The sequence below is a fragment of the Macaca mulatta genome, chromosome 1 (assembly GCF_049350105.2).
Source record: "Macaca mulatta isolate MMU2019108-1 chromosome 1, T2T-MMU8v2.0, whole genome shotgun sequence".
Lineage (NCBI taxonomy): Eukaryota > Metazoa > Chordata > Mammalia > Primates > Cercopithecidae > Macaca > Macaca mulatta.
The window spans coordinates 77926376-77947129 of NC_133406.1; the positions used below are offsets into that span (position 1 = coordinate 77926376).

Below are 20754 nucleotides of genomic sequence, written 5' to 3' on the forward strand. Positions count from 1 at the left end.
GGGTTTGTGGGATGCATTGTCATGATTAGATTCATGTTATGCATTTTAGGTAGGAATATCGCAGAAAGGATACTGTGTTTATTTCTATAGATCATTTCAGAAGTCACATGATATATCTCTGTCCTGTTATTACTGGTGATATGTAACTTTGGTCACTTTCTTGGTTAAGGTGGCGTCTACCAGTTTCCTCTATTGTAAAGTTGCTTCCCTTCCTCCCCACTAATTGTTATTAATTAATAAGTGTCTTCTTTTTCTATTTTAATTTACTTAAATTTCTGGGTGTCTTTTTCTTTTAATATTTAATTTTGAGGTCCTGACCAAAGAGCAGATTTGTACTTGGAAGGAAAAGACCAGCTCGGGGGTTGGTTTCAGTCATCCTTATTAACAAGTGTGGCCACAAGGAAGAAAGCACCTTATAAGTAAGTATTTATACCTGAGCCAACCTGCTGAGTACCTGCCAGTGTGTGAAGCACTATGCTGAGTACTATAGAGATGGTAAGGCACCACCCTTGATTGCTTACAGTGTCCTGTAAGAATTTGAAGTAAAAAAAAGAGAAAGGACAAAGGAGACAACACCAACGTGTCTTGTGAGTGTGATGCAGATCATAACTCCTTGAAGAAAATGTCAGCATTGACTGGAGTAGTTGGGGGAACTTATGTAGTTCTGTTTTGTTTGTTTGTTTTGTTTTGTTTTTTGAGAAAGGACCTCATTCAGTCACCCAGGCTGGAGTGCAATGGTGTGGTCAGAGCTCGCTGCAGCCTCCATCTCCTAGGCTCAAGCAATCCTCCTGCCTCAGCCTCCTGAGTAGCTGGAATTACAGACATGCACCACCACACCTGGCTAATTTTTACTTTTTTTTTAGAGATGCATTCTCCTCCCATTGCCCATGCTGGTCCCAAACTCCTGGCCTGAAGCAGTCCTCCTGCCTTGGCCTCCCAAAGTGGTAGGATTATAGGCGTCAGCCACCATGCCGGGCCTAGAACTAGATCTTGATCTATGGTAAAACATGACCAGGAGGAATGTAGGGAAGGATATTCGAGGTTGAGAGAAGACAGACTGAGTGCAGATGTCCTTTATATTTGTAATATCCACAGTGGCTAGTGAGCTGAAACATTGCTTTCGTGAATTTTATTAAATTAGGTATTCTCATTTAGTACACATAATTACTTTTTCAAACGTGTGGGTAAAAATACTAATCAGAAAGATTCCTAAATAGCTTAGCTTAAGATTGTGGCTCTCTTAGGATAAAAATCCATCCCAGAACGTTTTGCATGTTTCTTTTTTTTTGAGATGCAGTCTTGCTCTGTCGCCTAGGCTGGAGTGCAGTGGCGCGATCTTGGCTCACTGCAACTTTTGCCTCCCGGGTTCAAGCGATTCTCCTGCCTCAGCCTCTCGAGTAGCTGGAATTACAGGCACATGCCACCATGCCTGGCTAATTTTTGTATTTTTAGTAGAGACGGGGTTTCACCATGTTGGCCAGACTGGTCTCAAACTCCAGATCTCAAGTGATCCATGCTCCTGAGCCTCCCAAAGTGCTGAGATTACAGGTGTGAGCCACCATGCCTGGCCCTTTTACATGTTTTTGTTTCTTAACATGTGTTTTAAAGACCATTAGAAGGGCGGATCCTATTTTTTTCAAATTGTCTTTTGAAAATAATTTTGAGACGATAATCTGCTCTTTTAAGACATACTTTTTCCTGTTTTTTTTTTTTTTTTTGAGACCAAATCTCGCTCTTTAGCCCAACCTAGAGTGCAGTGGCGCGATCTCAGCTCACTGCAACCTCTGCCTCCCGGATTCATGCCATTCTCCTGCCTCAGCCTCCCAAGTAGCTGGGACTACAGGCGCCCAACACCGCACCTGGCTAATTGTTTTGTATTTTTAGTAGAGACGGGGTTTTATCATCTTAGCGAGGATGGTCTTGATCTCCTGACCTCGTGATCCACCCGTCTCGGCTTCCCAAAGTGCTGGGATTACAGGCGTGAACCACTGCGCCCAGCCCTTTTTCTTGGTTTTATTTTTTCATTAAATTTTTTTTTTTGATTTTTAGTGAATTATATAGTTTTTCCGCTATCACCACAAAAGGTTTTATAACATTTCCAACACACTAAAAAGTTTTCTCATGCCCATTTGTGGCTAATCTCCACTCCCATCCTAGGGCCCCTGGCAACCACTGATCTTGCTATCTCTGTAGTTTGCTATTTCTAAACTGGTTAGCTTTAATGATAAAATCAGTACACAGCAGAAGCTCAGAAAATAATCTGTTTAGTGATGAAAATATCTAAAGTTTTCCTTTGTGTAAGTCGAGAGTTCACTAACCATTGTGATACATGAGCTAAGAATGATTTTTTTTTTTGAGATGGAGTCTTACTCTGTCTCCCAGGCTGGAGTGCAGTGGGACGATCTCAGCTCACTGCAGTCTCCGCCTCCTGGGTTCAAGTGATTCTCATGCCTCAGCCTCCCGAGTATCTGGGACTACGGGCACACGCCACCATACCCGGCTAATTTTTGTATTTGTAGTGGAGACGGGGTTTCACCATGTTGGCCAGGCTGGCCTCAAACTCCTGGCCTCAATTGATCTGCCTGCCTTGGCCTCCCAGAGTGTTGGGATTACAGGCGTGAGCCACAGCACCCAGCTGAATTTGACTTTTAAGGAAAGGTTTCGACCGGGTGGGTTGGCTCATACCTGTAATCCCAGCACTTTGGGAGGCCGAGTTAAGTGGATCCCCTGAGGTCAGGAGTAGGTAGGAGAATCTCTTGAACCTGGGAGGTGGAGGTTGCAGTGAGCTGAGATCATGCCACTGTACTCCAGCCTGGGTGACAAGAGTGAGACTCCATCTCAAAAAAAAAAAAAAAAAAGAAAGAAAAAGAAAAGTTTTCATTCATAATCAGTCAAGAAAAATCATATTTTTGTGTCAAACTTAGATACTCTTTTTAGCTATACGTAATCTTCAAAAAGATAATATAATTGTGTTTATCATTAACATAGCTGGTTTGTCCCTTTAGGACAGTGATTGTTCATGGATTTACCCTTGGAGAAAAGGGAGAAAAGATGTCTAAGTCTCTTGGGAATGTCATTCATCCTGATGTTGTCGTTAATGGAGGACAAGTAGGTGATTCTCTAAAATGTATTTTATTTTCATTTTAAGGATCTTAAATTGGCAGCCAAAGCCCTTAAGATAGTTACTTCAATGTAAAAATAAAAACTATCTTTTATATTCTCAAATAACACATGATTTTAATGAAAAAGGCAGAGGCTAGGATTGTGGTCCTTTTACCTCATTTCAGGCCTGACTCTCCAGTTAGGTCCCAAACCATGCTGTTCCTTCTTCTTCTTTTTTTTCTTTTTTTTTTTTTGAGACAGAGTCTCGCTCTGTCGCCCAGGCTGGAGTGCAGTGGTGCGACTTCAGCTCACTGCAAGCTCTGCCTCCCGGGTGCACGCCATTCTCCTGCCTCAGTCTCCCGAATAGCTGGGACTGCAGGCTCCCGCCACCACGCCCGGCTAATTTTTTGTATTTTTAGTAGAGACGGGGTTTCACCGTGTTAGCCAGGATGGTCTTGATCTCCTGACCTCGTGATCCGCCCGCCTCGGCCTCCCAAAGTGCTGGGATTACAGGTGTGAACCACTGTGCCTGGCCTTTTTTAATTGTCTAAGAGCCTTTAAAATGTATAGATCCTTTTGTGATTCGTAAGTGTGATGATTGGGTTTTCACACTATTGTGTGAGGTATGCCTCCCTCAAACCTTGTTACAGTGTTGGCACATTACTGTCTGAAGTGGAAAAAAAAATGTGCAAAGTGTAATTGTATAGTTAAATGGAAATGATAAAAGAAAAAATGAGATTACAACTTCTAAGTGCACATTTCATTATTATGTTGTTGAAAATTATACATTTTAAAGCAGGTCCTAAATGTACATCAAATCTGAGGTTGCTGATAATTTGGGGGGGTTTTGGAGCTGCTTTTGTGAAATAAATCGTTTGTCTTTTTTTAAAATTTTTTATTTTTTAACTCCTGTGGCTTTTTACTGCCCTCCTAACATCCTGTAACCATTCATTGTTTTGTATACAGAGTTGCTAGGAAATAGTGAAAGGAAAAGCAGGCCTTCCTCTTCCCCGCCCTTACTATAGAGACCTCCCTGGCACTGCTGTGTGTCTAACTACCAGCTGTAATAGATGGAAACAGATATGACCAGGGAAGAGATTAGGTATGAGCATTTGTGCGTTGAACAAAATTGCAGAGCACCCTCTTTCTTTTTTCAGTTTTTTTTGTAGATACAGCCTAATTTGAGATTGTTAGCCTGCATTTCATTACAATGCTAGTATAGTTTATATTTGTATTGTGCTCAAAAATTTCTGAATAGGAGCTTTACCTAAAACATCTGTTCAGCTAATTGGAATTGAAAGCCATTGTGTTTATATATTTTTTCTCAATGAAAAGGATCAAAGCAAAGAGCCTCCCTATGGCGCTGATGTCCTTCGCTGGTGGGTAGCTGATTCCAATGTCTTCACCGAAGTTGCAATCGGCCCATCCGTGCTCAATGCTGCCAGAGATGATATTAGCAAGGTTAGAACCATTATTCTTCCTATTTCTAAAGGACAGGTTTGCCAAATCAGTGTTTTAAAAAATGAGACACATTTTGTTCGGCACTGAAAAAACTGAATGAAAATGAGTTCTCCATATATTGTGAGCTTTTAAAAATCTCCTGTGTTGGCCGGGCATGGTGGCTCATGCCTGTAATCCCAGCACTTTGGGAGGCCGAGGTGGGTGGATCACGAGGTCAGGAGTTCGAGACCAGCCTGGCCAACATAGTGAAACCCCGCCTCTACTAAAAATAAAAAATTAAGTGGGCGTGGTGGTGCATGCCTGTAGTCCCAGCTACTTGGGAGGCTGAGGCAGGAGAATCGCTTGAACCCAGGAGGTGGAGGTTGCAGTGACCTAAGATCCCACCACTGAACTCCAGCCTGGTGACAGCGTGAGACCTCGTCTCAAAAAAAAAAAAAAGTCTTGTGTTAATTTATTTGTTTCAGAACAATGGTAGTAATACCAGTAACTTTATATAATTTGTATATAATATCCTTTATATTTTATTAATATAATATATAAAATGTAGTATAGCATAGTATAGATATTAATTTTATATATTTATGTACTCAATAACCTTTCACATTTTTCCATGTATCTTTATATTCACCTGTGAAGCAAGTGGAATAACATTATTCTGACCCACACACATGAATAAACTGGGCTACTGAAAGGTGATTCGTCCTAACGTAATAAAGAAATGTAATGAAAATTCAGTCATTAGGCATAGAAATCCTGTGGTTGTTTCTATAACTGGGCTATTGGAATAAGAGTTTGTTGTGTACTTTTTGTCTTTTTTTTTTTTTACATTTGTAGTGTTATTTGGAATGATAATAAAAATACCCCATTAAGAAAATGACAAGAGTTGGATGAATCCAACTTAATTACAGAGTAAAAGCATAACTTTTCAGTGAAAATTGAAGGCATCATTAAATTTTTTTAACTGCATATATTTTCCTCCTATGAATAGCTTAGGAATACACTCCGCTTTCTTTTGGGAAATGTGGCTGATTTCAACCCAGAAACAGATTCCATCCCTGTTAACGATATGTATGTCATAGACCAGTATATGCTACATTTACTGCAGGATTTGGCAAACAAGGTAAATGTAAATTAATAAACTTCTGGAAACTAGAAATATCAGCACTATTTTAGGTTAAAATTTTAGTTTTATCTCAGTGGAACAGACCTTGCTGGAAATAGTAACTATAGCACTCTTGAAAAGGTTATGCTTGCTAAATTCCACACATTCCCAGGTTGGCCTTAGGTATAAAGTGTTATCATATCTTTTGAGTTTCTTAAAAGATTAGAGAAATATGTCCAGACCAGATTTTTCTCTTACAATTAGCTCTATTTCTCCAACAAGAAGGAATAAAGTGGAGTTATACTTTATTTATCTGCAGATGTGCTACTCGTAATAAAGTACAGAAATAACCAAAATGACTATTCCTATTTGTCTCATAAGATATTTGCTCATTTTTATATAGACTTAAGTAATTTGTGTTTTCTGGCTGGGCGCAGAAGCTTACACCTATAAATCCTACCACTTTGGGTGGCCAAGGTGGGAGGATTCCTTAAGGCCAGGAGTTCAAGACCAGCCTGGGCAACAGAGCGGGAACCCATCTCTACAAAAGTTTTAAAAATTAGCCAGGCGTGTTAGCGAGTGCATGTAGTCCCAGCTTCTTGGGAGGCTGAGGCAGGAGGATCACTTGAGCTCAGGGTTTTGAGGCTGCAGTGAGCTGTGATTGTGCCATTGCACTCCAGCCTGATTGACAGAGTGAGACCCTGTCTTTAAAAAAAAAAAAACAAAATGGTGTTTTCTCACAATTGGAAATGTATTTGCATTAGTGCACCCTTAAGTCAGAGTGTATATACCACTTTTGCCCAATCAAAAATAAATGAGGCATCAGTGAAGGAACACTAATGAATTGTTGGTAACTTCCACTGTTTGCTGTTGTAAAACTGGTGTGATTTTATTATTTACAATCTCATTCTTTCCTTGATTAATGTTCTTTCGTAGTTCTCAGAGTAAAATAGTATTTTCTGAGTGTAGTCAAATGTGTTTTCCAGAAATGACATTTTGAAGATTCCCAGGAGTTCTTGCATATTGCCTGTTTTGTATTTGTCTCTTTGAAATATATTTTTGAAATGAGCATATTTTGCTTGTGATGACTTAACATTTTCATTTGCCTGTCTCAGCTTCCGAATTTATTTTGACTTTGTTCCCTAGATTACCGAATTATACAAACAATATGATTTTGGAAAAGTTGTTCGGCTGTTACGGACATTTTATACCAGAGAGCTCTCTCACTTTTATTTCAGTATAATCAAAGATAGGTATGTATGGCTAAATATTAAAATGCTTAACAATGGCCAGGCGTGGTGACTCATGCCTGTAATCCCAGTACTTTGGGAGGCCAAGGCGGGTGGATCACATGAGGCCAGGAGTTCGAGACCAGCCTGGCAAACATGGCAAAACCCTGTGTCTACTAAAAATACAAAAAATAACTGGGCATGGTGGTACATGCCTGTAATCCAAGCTACTCAGGAGACTGAGGCACGGGAATCGCTTGAACCTGGGAGGCGGAGGTTGCAATGAGCGGAGATTGTGCCGCTGCACTCCAGCCTGGGCGACAGAGCAAGACCTCGTCTCAGAAAACAACAACAACAAAACCTCGGCAACTATTTTTTGAGTGTCTGCTTGTGTTTGGCAACCGTCGGGGATTCAGTGATGAGCACGACGGGCAGTGTTGTGCAGTTATTAAGACTGGGTTCCAGAGTCAAGCCTGAGTATAAAGGTTTGCCCTCCCGCTTACTAGCTTTCTGATTTGGGGCAACTTATTCTGTAATCTGTTTCTTCATCTGTAAAATGAGTATAATAATACTTACCTCGTGATTGAGAAGGAAAAGCAATAATGTGCTTTACGCTGTGCTTGATAAAGTGTTCAAAAAATCATCACTGCTAGTATCAGATGATGAACATAATACTTGTTCTCAGGAGTTCTCAGATCCTGAGGGGAAGAGAGAGAGATGTATGTGCAATTATATGGTAACAGTGTATAATATTAGCAGTATCCTTGTAGAAGAGGGCTGGATGCCAAGTCTTCATCTGTTGCTCCAGTGGGCAGGTGATGGTCCTATCTTTATGATAATGAGTCCAGTCTGAGGTGTTAGCCTCAGCCTGTCAGCACCTCAAGGACCTTGCACATAGGGATTCTAACTCCTACTCCTTCCCTTAAAACACTAATAGCATTGTAGTGGGTAGGAGCCACATGTGAAATACCGTCAACTAACTTATTCATAGTCCTTTAATACGGTAGTCTAGACTCTGGTTGTCATCCACCTGAGAAACAGAATGAGATAGCTAGCCATGAGTGCTTTCGAGGAGGTGGGTACACCTGGACGGAGTGAAATTGTAGAAGAGTGTATTGTATTCTTTAAGTAGAAGATGATTAGAACCATAAGATTAGCCACTAGAAATAAACTCAACCTGAGGCAGGTCCTATTTTGGTGACCATAATGTGTAAAGTATTGTCAACTGCTGAATAAGTTGTTCTTGTTCAGGCTCTATTGTGAAAAGGAAAATGACCCCAGACGACGCTCTTGTCAGACTGCATTAGTTGAAATTTTGGATGTAATAGTTCGTTCTTTTGCTCCCATTCTTCCTCACCTGGCTGAAGAGGTGTTCCAGCACATACCTTATATTAAAGGTAAGGAATACTTTGTTTATTCTCTTAATGAGAAAGAGCCCTGATAAAGGTGCAACTTCTAATTTTATCTGCTTCATAAAAGGGGCACTTATCCATTTACAGTGACTGCTCTGTGACAGTATATCTTGGTCATGTATTTGTTTCTGCACCTATTTGTAGAGGAGTAGGGTAAATTTCAGAATTCTGTGTTTTCTGAAATGTATTAGCAGCTTGACTGTGTTGAGAAATCACTTTTTTTCTTAAATACCTTTATAAATGTTCTGAAATGGCCAGGTGTGGTGGCTGACGCCTGTAATCCCCACACTTTTGGAGGCTGAGGTGGGTAGATCGCTTGAGGTCAGGAGTTCAAAACTAGCCAGGCCAACATGGCGAAACCCCATTCTCTACTGAAATGAGCCGGGCATAGTGATGGCGGGCGCCTATAGTCCCAGCTACTTGGAAGGCTGAGGTAGGAGAATTGCTTGAACTCAGGAGATGGAAGTTGCTGTGAGCCAAGATCATGCCACTGTACTTCAGCCTGGGTGACAGCGCAAGACTCCTTCTGGAAAAAAAAAAAAAGTTCTGAAATATATTTTAGGTTATATTAAAACAAAATATAGTGCTTTTAGTGAGTATTATATGATAGTTGTAGAAAGAGGGGGAAGTCACTTATAATCTTACTACTGATAGCTGTTAATATTGGGATATTTCTATATTATTTTTTTCTAAGCATCCTTTTTTTTCTTTGAGCTCTTATTATATATTTTCTCTTTTGTTTAAAGGTAGCAAATATTTTCCAATGCTGATAGAAATGTTTTGTAAATAATTAGGATGCCTCCATAATATTTCATCACTTGATTACCGTAAATAACAATTCTTATTTCCCATTAATGGTAAATATTTAATGGTTAGAGCTTCATATACAGCTTAGGATGTTTGTAAAGCAGTTTACTGTTTTTGTTCTTCTGAAGAGCCCAAGAGTGTTTTCCGTACTGGGTGGATTAGTACTAGTTCTATCTGGAAGAAGCCCGGGTTGGAAGAAGCTGTGGAGAGTGCGTGTGCAATGCGAGATTCATTTCTCGGAAGCATCCCTGGCAAAAATGCAGCTGAGTACAAGGTTATCATAGTGATAGAACCTGGACTGCTTTTCGAGATAATAGAGGTATGCAGCAATATGTCCCTTTTGAAATGGTGTTAGTATCATAGTGCTTTGCCTGAAATTTGCTTTTAAAATGTGTCTAAATTTAAAAAAATTTAATTTAGAAATTAGGGTTTGTCTTCTAATCCTGATATTATCACTGATTCTTTGTTTCCTACTTCACCATGTTCTTTTCCATGTCTTGTAAAACATGTTCTATGCATGTAACACGCATATGTCACTGTGTAGGGACAAGGAAGGAATAAATAAAGTTCTGTTTCAAATCAAAGGCCTCAGGACTATTTAGAAGACAGGTGACATATAAATTCATCATGATCATCTTCGAATGTATAAAAATTGGGAGTTTTGTATTAAGGGTCAGGTTTCCTGAGAATTTCATCCATCTGGACCAGATTCAAAACAAACCCAAAAAGAGTTTCCATTTTTATTTTGTGAAATCTGGAGAAAATTCATTTTATCCAGCAAGTTACCACATATATTTCAAAGCATTTATCCTGTTTTTATTTCCAGAAGGGCCATCAGAATTTTCTTCTTGGGATTTTTAGGGTTGATTGGCCAGATTGGTTTATAGCTTCACGTAATGATGTGATTTTTCTCCAGTCTAAATGCTTAAGAAGAGAATTGTCAATGAATATAATTTTTTTCTCCGTGAGGCATTTTATTTGTAAATATATGTATTACATCCCTAGAAAAAGAATCCCAGGATTTTCCCTCCTGTGCGTTTTCATCTTGCTTCTTCATGGTCCATGATGCCAGCTGATGTTGTCAGTACAATGAAACCAAACTGGCGGGATGGAAGCAGAATTATTTTGCCATTTTTCTAGATCTTTGAGTTGCACATCAAATCTGGGGCTGATCACTCTATACTTGTTTAGCCTGCCTGTGAGGTTCACAACAGTTTTCCCAGCTCTGTGATCATCAGTGATTTTAGATTTGCCAATGTAACCATGCTTCATCATCACAGTGAGAAACCGGATGATGACTTTGGAGCGTGGCCTAAAGCCTGGCTTTTGCCTCTCTTTCGGCACTGTTGGTGCTCTCGAGAGCATCAGCCAGGACATTCATGTGCACCATTGTGGCGGTGCAGAAAGATGGTGGAAAGAGTTATTTTTAAAAAGTTTTATTAGTGTCAGTTTTCTAAAAAATACCCATCTCATTTTGTATGGTAAGCTCAATTTAAATTTTTAATGATGTGATTAGCATGATTAAGATTTGAGCTTGAAATAGCTAGTAGGTATAATAGATGAGATGTTCACATTTTAAAATTTGAAACTTGGGAAGCTGTTCATTTTACAAGCGAGGAAGTGAGGACTGCTGAAGCTATGACCTAGCCAGGGTAACACAGCCTAGTCCTGGCCTTTTTTCCTGCATACTATGTTTCCTTTGACTTCAGTCTTTCTAAGTAATAAACTGAAAAGAACAGCTTGTTTGGATCAATCTTTATTGGAAAAAATACTTTGGGATTTTCAAAAACATGAATGTATTTTCCTTAGGAATCATACCAAGTAGCTGTCAGATGGAGTCCTGGTTCCATCCGTTACTAATTGTATAAACTTGTTAAAACCAAATTCATCTCTTTGAGTCTCCTGTTTCTCATGGACTCTCATTTTTAAAGGAATGTCTGTGTTGGTTAGCTTAAAAACTCACTTTGAAGATCAAAATTACAGAGTAAAGTGTGTTCATCAGACAAATTCAGTCTACTTCAGAAGCGTTCTGTGTATTGTTCAGATTGCCACGATCAGTGTGCATTACTAAAAGCAGGTACCGGTTGAGATAGTATTTTAGCTCCTCACCCAGTGATACATGAAAAAAAAAAAAAGGCTTTGAGGCTGGCAGACCTGGGCTTGACCTGCAGTTCCACCACTTACTGGTTGAGAATCTTGGGCAAGTTAACCTCTCTTTGCTTGTTTCTTCATTTGTAAAGTGAGGATAATAAACACCATATAGGTTTTTTGTGTGTGTATGCGACAATTAGAAATAAGAGAAATTATAGGATCTAGCAAAGTGAAGTGCCTGGCATTCTCAATAAATACTGTTGATGGACATTTTTAGTTAAAACCTTTTATACTAATTAGGATTGATGCATTTAATGGTATTTGCTCAGGATGCAATGGTATACCAAAAGGTTCCTCTCTAAACATGAGAATTTATAGTGTCTCTTTTTATATCCTCAGTTTATGGTAAAAATTTAACATAAACTGTAACTTTCACATGCTTTCTTACAGATGCTGCAGTCTGAAGAGACTTCCAGCACCTCTCAGTTGAATGAATTAATGATGGCTTCTGAGTCAACTTTACTGGCTCAGGAACCACGAGAGATGACTGCAGATGTAATTGAGCTTAAAGGGAAATTCCTCATCAACTTAGAAGGTAAGAAGGAGGTGAAAGTAACAAGTAACATCTGGAGAATTGAATAACTCTGGGTCATCTCCAACTTCCCATGGACTAGATTTATTCTAAAGGTAGATATGTACTTAGAATATGTCTTTCTGTGGAAATAATATAAACAATTGCCAAGTTTCTAAGCCCGCTGTTAAAAGTATCTTGCCTGATGATCTTGGGAACTGAGGGCTAGGGACTGAAGAGGGAAGAGAGATTTTCTTTCTGTCCTTTAAATAAATAATGGTCATTTTATATGAAGTTTATGTTAGTCTGACTTGCTCCCAAGTGTCCCCCTGCTTTGATACTTAGTACCCCAGTACTGGCCCAGTCCTGCCCACTGTTCCCCAGTGTTGATTCTAAAATTTCCTATTATGTGTACCCCAGATTAAAATATTTAGCCATTCTTGTGAGGGATTAAGGAGGAAGTTTTATTGAGCTCATTCTAATGATGGTATCTCATAAGCAAGCATTTTGTCAATATTTGTTTTATAGAAGATTTAAAAAGTCAACCTGGTTCATCTTCATCGGTGGAGGTAGAGTTGCATTAATAAAGAAATATAGGCCGGGTGCGGTGGCTCACTCCTGTAATTCCAGCACTTTGGGAGGCCGAGGCAAGGTGGATTGTGAGGTCAGGAGATCGAGACCATCCTGGCTAACATGGTGAAACCCCATCTCTACTAAAAATACAAAAAAGTAGCTGTGCGTGGCGGCATGCGCCAGTACTCCCAGCGAGGCTGAGGTAGGAGAATGGCGTGAACCTGGAGGCGGAGCTTGCAGTGAGCCAAGATCACACCACTGCACTCCAGCCTGGGCAACAGAGCGAGACTCCGTCTCAAAAAAAAAAAAAAAAAAAGAAAAATAAGCAGGTATCTTGGCAAAGGTTATGCTGCTTGTGTTTTTCATAGCTTTTAGGTACCAGGAGATGGGAAGCTAACTTACAGGCAGCAGTTCAAATTTGGGCTTGGCAGCATAGACCATGTAGTAAAAGTTCTGGCTAAATTTGCTTTGTATAATTTTTTCTTTCCTTTTTTTTGAGACAGAGTTTTACTCTTGTCACCCAGGCTGGAGTACAATGGCGCAATCTTGGCTCACTGCAACCTCCGCCTCCCAGGTTCAAGCGATTCTTCTGCCTCAGCCTCCCAAGTAGCTGAGATTACAGGCGCCCACCACCACACCCGGCCAATTTTTGTATTTTTAGTAGAGACAGGGTTTCACCATGTTGGTCAGGCTGGTCTCGAACTCCTGACCTCAGGTGATCCACCTGCCTCAGCCCCCCAAAGTGCTGGGATTACAGGCGTGAGCTACCGTGCCCAGCCATGTAATGTTAATATACTCTTTGTACAATGACTAGATTACTTTTATATTTTTATCAGTCCGAAGTCTAAGAGTATTAATTGTGGAGATATTTTTGGTTCCTTCTGTCCCATGAGAAATTTTGAGTGAGGACACCGTAGTTGTCACTATAATTTGGCTTTTAAAAATTCTTAGTCATGTATGTAGCTGGAGAGGCAGTGTCATTCATCAGAACTAGATCCAGATTTAACAGCTAGAAAGTCTGCTCTGCCTGAGTAGATGTAGAACTCGGTGACTTGGGAGATGTCAGTTAATCTCAGTCACCGGGTCTCTAATTCCTCAGCTCTCTTCAGTTGTCGAGTTGTATGATCCCATTATCTTGGCTATATATGTAATGGGGCAAATGGGGAAGTGTCTAACAAGCTTTACTAAGGCAGGACAGAAGACTGAAAAAGAAGCCTCTGCTAAACCAATTAAGAAACAGTGTTACAAGTTGAATGCCTATCAGAAATTCTCTTCATGTATTTTTTTATAGGTGGTGATATTCGTGAAGAGTCTTCCTATAAAGTAATTGTCATGCCGACTACGAAAGAAAAATGCCCTCGTTGTTGGAAGTATACAGCGGAGTCTTCAGATACACTCTGTCCTCGATGTGCAGAAGTTGTCAGTGGAAAATAGTATTAACAGCTCACTTGAGCAAGAACCCTCCTGACAGGACTGGCTAGAAGTTTAGATGGATTATTTACAATATTGGAAAGAAAGCCAAGATTTAGGTAATGAGTGGATGAGTAAATGGTGGAGGATGGTCAAAATCAGAATTATAAAAGAAGTATTTCCTGTAACTATAGAAAGAATTATGTATATATATATATGCAGAAATATATATATGTGTGTGTGTATCTGTGGATGGATATATATATATCTTCCTATATATATCCATAATGGACTTATTCAGAACATAGATATGTATTCAGCTTGTCTTCAAATGTGGCTGAGCAGAAAATGTTTTATATTTTATAAATCTTTTGACTCAGTATTTAAATTCTATCACACTGAAAATAAAGGCATTCTGGAAAAGTACTGACTGATGTTGGTGCAGAAGTTGTCAATGGCAAGTAAAAGAAGTAGAGTTTTGAAAGGGAATGGCGAAGGCGTGTTTCCCTTAAGAGATGAAGGGTCATATCATTCTTCCTGTTAGTGAACATCAACCTTTTCAGAATAGCTAGTTTTTGGGGTTGGATTAGAAAGAAAATAATCACCACATATGTTACTCAAGAGAGGAAGAAATCTCTTAATACTTATGAATGTTTAGGAAACAACATGAAAGCTGAAAATTTATTTCACTAATATACATAAGTTCACAACAATGGACAGAAAATAGCAATATATACAGAATTTCACTACTTACAGTACATTACAATAGAGAAAGCATTTTATAAACAATTCAGTATTGGATTAAAATCTTTTAAGGATGCCTAATTCTATTCAGCAGGAATCTAACTTGGTAGACACCCAGCAAACTCATTCCTATCAGGGTGAGAGGGCTTTTGCTGTTGCTATAGCGTACTGTAAAAATATTTGTCCCTTATAAATGAAATGGACCACAGCAACTTCTGAATGAACATTACATTCAGTGTAAGTCTCATATTATTAAATTTCAGATTTTTGACTTTAGATCGCAATTGTTTTTAAAAAGCAATTTAAATGTAACAGTGTTTACTTTGACCCACAGACGAATTTTTATAATAAAGTTAAAACTTTTTTTCTGTTTGCAAAAGTATGACGCATTTAGAAGCATGGTGCTATATATCTCTTTATCTACATTTACCCTGGCCCCTCTAGTTCTACATCTAAACAGAACCTGTAATGTAGAAGTTATGATTATTTGAACACTTTGTTTTCCTTCAGCTTTATATAATTAATAAGATAAAAATGCATATTTAACATTAATGGAGAAAGTTGTGTGAGGGTGGGCATATATCTAGGGAAACACTACTGGTTATTGGCGTCTCATCAATAACTACAATAAGTGCCACACACCTTTGTTTCAGAAACCACCTGTTCTACATTAAAATCTAATTCCTTTATCATCTATGGCTCTTTGTTATTATAGAATGTCTACATAGGTATTTATTTGCCTTTCTTCCTATCAGATTTATTTATTTTAAAAGCCCTTGATAAGTAATAAAATATTTAACTGCTTTTGTTAACCATACAAGTCAGAATTCAATTTTAAAATTCTGTGAAAAATTTTAGGATAACAAATCTAACTAGAGACTTAATGGTTTGTATCAGGATTCTGTCAGCCATACTTCAGCTTATTATTGTTCTCAGCAATCCCCAAATTTGATTGTCTGTTCTACTAGAGTAAGCTTAACCAGTTTTATTTATCTAAAATGCTTAACAAGTGCCCCCTCCCCTCCAAGTGATGATGGAATTGAGGATTTAGTCTTTAAAAATACCTGTAACTCCAAATTTCTTTGACTAGCCTCCTTAAGTTCATACTACTTTCAGTGTACTTGGAAAAATCACAGAAGACCTAATCTCTTAGAACACATATAACAAGGGACTGTTAATACAGAGCCGGATATGTTTACAAGAATTCTAGGATGTGTCTGGCTGGGACAGTGGAGACCCAAGCAGAGGCTGGGAGGTTGGACTAGCCCTTTCCAATGCTGCTACTCTATAAAATGTATGTCTCAGTCAGACTCACAGGCCCCCATCCCAAATACTCAAGACATCTTAACCATTTATCTTGTAAGATTTTAAGTTTGATAGTTACTTAACAGTAATTACTAAATTTTAGCCAGTTAAATTCTTGTTTGGATGTGCTCTTTTAGCTCAAAAGACAAGATTTGTTTTTCTTTATATCCCTGAAGGACATACTCCTCAACTTTGCATGATTACTATAGTTGGCTTCTTAAGGGGAAGTGAAGAAACAAACTTCTGTATCACAATGACTTACTATGAATAATAATTGTGATCCATGACACATACCCATAATTACACTGTAGGGCTACATTCTAAAAATATACCATAATAAATACTTGGTATTTGTAGAGCTCAAAGCACTCTTTTACAGAGTTTTGGTTAGTTTGGTTTTTTCTTTTTCTTTTTTTTTTTTTTTTTTTCGAGACAGGGTCTGGCTATATTGCCCAGGATGGCCTCAAACTCCTGGGCTCAAGCGATCGTCCTGCAGCCTCCCGAGTAGCTATAGTTTGGTTTCAGTCAGTAAATATTTAGCACTTGGACTGCTCTAGGCACTATAGGGTACAAAATTAGTTGTATTTTATCCTCTCATCCCAGCTGTGAGGTAGGTTTGCTAAAGCTGTAATATCACTAAGCAGTTTTTTCAATACGGTTCCCAAGATAACAATTAGCAAATCCCAGAAGCATTTCTAAACACTTGTAGGAAAAATAAAAGTTGGACTTAAAATTTTTAGTATCTTTGCCTTTTTTTTTTTTTTTTACATAAGTTTTACAAGATAATACATTTTTACAGTGACCTGATGTGGATACAACTTTGCAACTTGCAAAATGCAAATCTTAACTTACATTATAATTAATTTGCTGCATTGTACACACCTCTTATTCTCAATTTTGGCAAGTACAACAGGTTAAGGGTTCTGTTTAGTGTCCCCTTCTGATGAATATGATGATCTTGAACCCATTCTTCCTCCTCAAGCATGGTCATCCTCCTCTGATGGCAACAGCAGAACCTCTGGGAAAGGAAGCTTTCAGTATCCAGAGCTCCCAGGTGGCAGCCCATGTGGGATTTGGAGCATGACAACAAAGGCATTTTCTCAACATGTACTAAAGGAGAGTGGGGTGTTTCTATACTCTACTGATGGGGACCGTACATGAACACATTTAAATTGAATTACAACAACATTTTCGATAGGAAATATAGAATCTTATAAGAACATAATCTAAATTATAATCAATTTTAAATAGCAAAGGTTAACAATAAAGCTATTTAAGTGTTTGAATTAGAAATAAACAGTAAAACATCTGTATTAATTATAACAGAGTTGATATTTGTTTATATTTTGTCTTCAATATTAACCAAAGGAGTGGAATTTAGCCAGGGTTGTACTTTTTAAAAAGTTGTATATACTTTTATTTATTTTACAAAAGGAAAAAAAAAAAGACATACTTTCCCCATAAAATTCCAGGTCTTACTATGTAAAATAACCATGCACTACTTCATGTTATAATCATAATTTTAGACTATTTCCAGTAGGTAAGTGTCATAAAGAAGGAAGAGATACGGCTTCCACAGCTTCAACGAGGTGTAAGGCTAGACCATACTGCCCATGTTTTTCTGGTAAAAGCTCGATTACTTTATTTACTAGTTTAGCTGTTGTTGCAATTGGCACTTCAGTGTTTTGAAGGTCCTGGGGGTCCTGCAAATGGGACACAAAAATAACCTATTATAGACAACTAAATAATTGTTACTGACTTAAGAGTTATTACATAAAAATGCTTTTCTTTGTAAGTAGGTGAATTACATTTGTCAAATTTTCTTCACAACTTATTAACTAGGCACTCAAGAAAATGACCTTTTGCCTGATCTCGATCTATTGTACTGACCATTGCTTTCAGCCAAGTACACAGTGTGGGTGGAAGTCTGGCAAGCAGCTCCATTCCTTCTTTTGTCTGGGTGTGGAGAAGCGCATGAGCCAGCCTTTGCCCCGTCAGCACCAGCAGCTGAGAGGCAAGGACCTCTTTGTCATGAACCTGTAGAATGGCCTGAAGATAGGAACATGGAGAAATAATACAGTCAGAGTGAGCAGATGTGTTTCTTCTATAGGAATGAGGTTGCCAGTGAAGACATTCTAGTTGATTTTTGAACTGTGGCCATTTATCTTTTGATTATATACAACCAAAGATAAATCCAAATCAAACTTAGCATTTAAATCCAAATTTCTGCTCCTTGGTTAATTTTTTTTTTTCTCATCACTTAATCTTTCAATTCAATATGGCTACTCAGTGTGTTGTTTTCAAACTTTTGGCAAATAAAGGGAGTTTCATGTCATGTCTATTTGAAGCCCTCTAATGGCTTTTTTTTTTTTTTTTTTTTTTTGAGATGGAGTCTCACTCTGCCACCCAAGCTGGAGTGCAGTGGTACAATCTCAGCTCACTGCAGTCTCCACCTCCTGGGTTCAAGCAATTCTCCTGCTTCAGCCTCCCAAGTAGCTCGGATTACAGGCGTGTGCCACCATGCCCGGCTAATTTTTTGTATTTTTAGTAGAGACAGGGTTTCACCATGTTGCCCAGGCTGGTCTTGAACTCCTGACCTCAAGTGATCCACCCAACTCGGCCTCTCTCAGTGCTGAGATTACAGGCGTGAGCCACCACGCCCAGCCCCTCTAATGGCTTCTGAATACACTTAGAATAACCATGGGCTCCGAGACCTAGGATACAGCCATGGCCTGGGCCAGCCTCCCTACCTCATGCCACACTTCTTTATTCCTTGCTTACTATGTTTCGTCAGCCATACTGGCCTTTCTAGTCCTGGACCTAGTCATTCTAGTCCCCACCTCAGGGCCTTTGTAATTCTTGTCTCAAGCACTGTTCCCCCAGTTTCTGAGTAGCTGGCTGCTGCTTCTCCTTAGGGGCTCGGTTCAAATGTCACATTCTCTGCCCACTCTACTGTAGTGGCTCCTGTTTATTCATATGATCCTGTTTCTTTTTCCTTTTTAGAGATGGGGTCTCGCTATATTGCCCAGACTGGTCTCGAGCTTCTGGGCTCAAGTGATCTGCCGCCTGAGCCTTCCAAAGTGCTGGGATTACAGGTGTGAGCCACAACACTCGGCCCTCTTTATTTTCTTCATAGCACCTACCAGTCAATGCAAAATGTAGCCTGCTTTTCTGCTCCTACCAGCAGACTATCAAGTTCATGAGGAAGGAACCTTGTCTGTTTTGTTTACTGCTATATCCCTGTGCATAGGGGCAGGCCTGGCACACTGCAGGAATTATTTGATTATAATTTTATGTTTTAAAAAATAGTATATTGTTCTATTTTTGTACCTAGATGTTCCAACAAAAGGAAGAGCAAAAGGCTTCATTGGAGAGTCTTTATTCCAACTATCAATTTTATAACTTGAGCCCAATTAACATTCAAAGGGTCATGTTACCTCTTCTCCTAAGTGGTCAACTCCATAGTTGTATAGCTCCCCAACATAATGCCTTCTAACAACATCTTCACTAACTTGAAGGTGATGGGCTAAATCCAAAGCTAGAGCTGGCCAATCTTGGTCTTTCCCAAAAGGAGTGGGTGTGGCCTCTTCTGTGGGATCTTTGACCTTTGTGGCTGAATGTTGGGCCTGGACAGCTGCACTGACAACTTTCAATAAGAACTTGAAAATGGAAAAAGAGATACAGCAATATATTGTTACTGTTTCATTTTAAAATACCTAAATCAAAGTATTGTTAGCTTTTTTGTCACTTACAGTGGCTTTTCCATGAAATTGTTTAATTATCAAAAAAGGAACACATCATTTAAAGGTAAACAACTAGCTTTCAAGAATACTTTGAAAGTGGTCATTTTTAAAAATATTATTTTATTTATTTATTTATTTATACTTTAAGTTCTAGGGTACATGAGCACAACATGCAGGTTTGTTACATATGTATACATGGGCCATGTTGGTGTGCTGCACCCATTAACTCATCATTTACATTAGGTATATCTCCTAATACTATCCCTTCCCCCTCCCCCCACCTCACGATAGGCCCCGGTGTGTGATGCTCCCCTTCCTGTGTCCAAGTGACCTCATTGTTCAATTCCCACCTATGAGTGAGAACATGTGGTGTTTGGTTTTCTGTCCTTGCGATAGAAAGTGGTCATTCTTTTCAAAAGCAAGCTAGATTTTTCCTTTACTGTTTTTTTTCCAAGAAACAAAAACAAAATCCAATAGCTGTAATTTACCTGTTGTCGTACAGAAATGAAATTTGGATCCATTTCCCCACTAGGTAATAACTGAATTGAAGTTAGGTCTTTGAAAAATGCATTTTTTCCCTAAAGAGAAAGACAGCAAGAAAACTGATGAGTGTAGATTATGAAGGGGGAAGGGGGGAAAGGGAGAAAGATCTGTTTAAAACTTAAGTCACTTAATGGTTGATTTTCATTTCTCCTTGAACAGTAAGATTTTAGAATTCTTCCTTTAATTTTTATAACAAGTATCTAGTATGGAGTAGACAGCCTTTAAGATGATCCCCAGTGATCCCCTCCTCCTGGTATTCATGTTTCCTATAGTCTCCTTTCCTTGCATGTAGGCTGGTGACTTGCTGCTAGCAAACAGAAGTAGGTAGAGGTGATAGCATGTTACTTCCAAGACCACGTTCCAAAGGCTGCTTCTGCCTTGAGGCACTCATATTCACTCTCACTTGTTCTGCAGGAAGCCAGGTTCCATGTTGTGAGCTGCTGTATGGACAGGCACATGTGGCATAAATGAATCTTGCCAACAATTGTGCTTGGAAGTGAGTCACCCTTTCCCCATCCCAGCTGAGCTCTCAGATGCAGCATCTTAACTACAGCTTCATGAGAGACTAAGCCAGAGGCACCTAGATAAGGAGAACACAGATTACTGACCCACAGCAACTGTGAGATAATAAATGTTTGGTATTTTCAGCCAAGCTTTGGGA

General features: G+C 39.0%; 2 protein-coding genes, 1 non-coding gene and 1 pseudogene across 3 annotated transcripts in view; 2 read left to right on the forward strand and 2 right to left on the reverse strand.

Annotated features, from left to right (window-relative positions):
• The window catches only part of IARS2 (isoleucyl-tRNA synthetase 2, mitochondrial), a 71922-nt gene extending 57738 nt beyond the window's left edge, over positions 1–14184 (forward strand). Inside the window, exons 15-23 of the mRNA XM_015115924.3 lie at positions 311–419; positions 3006–3108; positions 4438–4563; positions 5552–5683; positions 6812–6918; positions 8146–8291; positions 9242–9432; positions 11655–11799; positions 13640–14184. Of these exons, the coding sequence (XP_014971410.3) occupies positions 311–419; positions 3006–3108; positions 4438–4563; positions 5552–5683; positions 6812–6918; positions 8146–8291; positions 9242–9432; positions 11655–11799; positions 13640–13782 (1202 nt within the window). The 3' untranslated portion in view covers positions 13783–14184. The remainder of the gene's footprint in view (positions 1–310; positions 420–3005; positions 3109–4437; positions 4564–5551; positions 5684–6811; positions 6919–8145; positions 8292–9241; positions 9433–11654; positions 11800–13639) is intronic.
• Positions 3673–3775, forward strand: LOC114675358 (small nucleolar RNA U13). Its single transcript, XR_003726403.1, has one exon. It is a non-coding gene; the product is annotated as a small nucleolar RNA U13 (small nucleolar RNA).
• LOC114680574 (small ribosomal subunit protein uS8 pseudogene) lies at positions 9984–10641 on the reverse strand (annotated as a pseudogene).
• Positions 14185–14407: 223 nt separating the features above from the next.
• Positions 14408–20754, reverse strand: part of RAB3GAP2 (RAB3 GTPase activating non-catalytic protein subunit 2) — a 124107-nt gene continuing 117760 nt past the window's right edge. Inside the window, exons 32-35 of the mRNA XM_077937751.1 lie at positions 20039–20128; positions 19245–19466; positions 17698–17856; positions 14408–17510 (exon numbers count right to left, since the gene is read on the reverse strand). Coding sequence (XP_077793877.1) covers positions 17355–17510; positions 17698–17856; positions 19245–19466; positions 20039–20128 — 627 coding nt within the window. The 3' untranslated portion in view covers positions 14408–17354. The remainder of the gene's footprint in view (positions 17511–17697; positions 17857–19244; positions 19467–20038; positions 20129–20754) is intronic.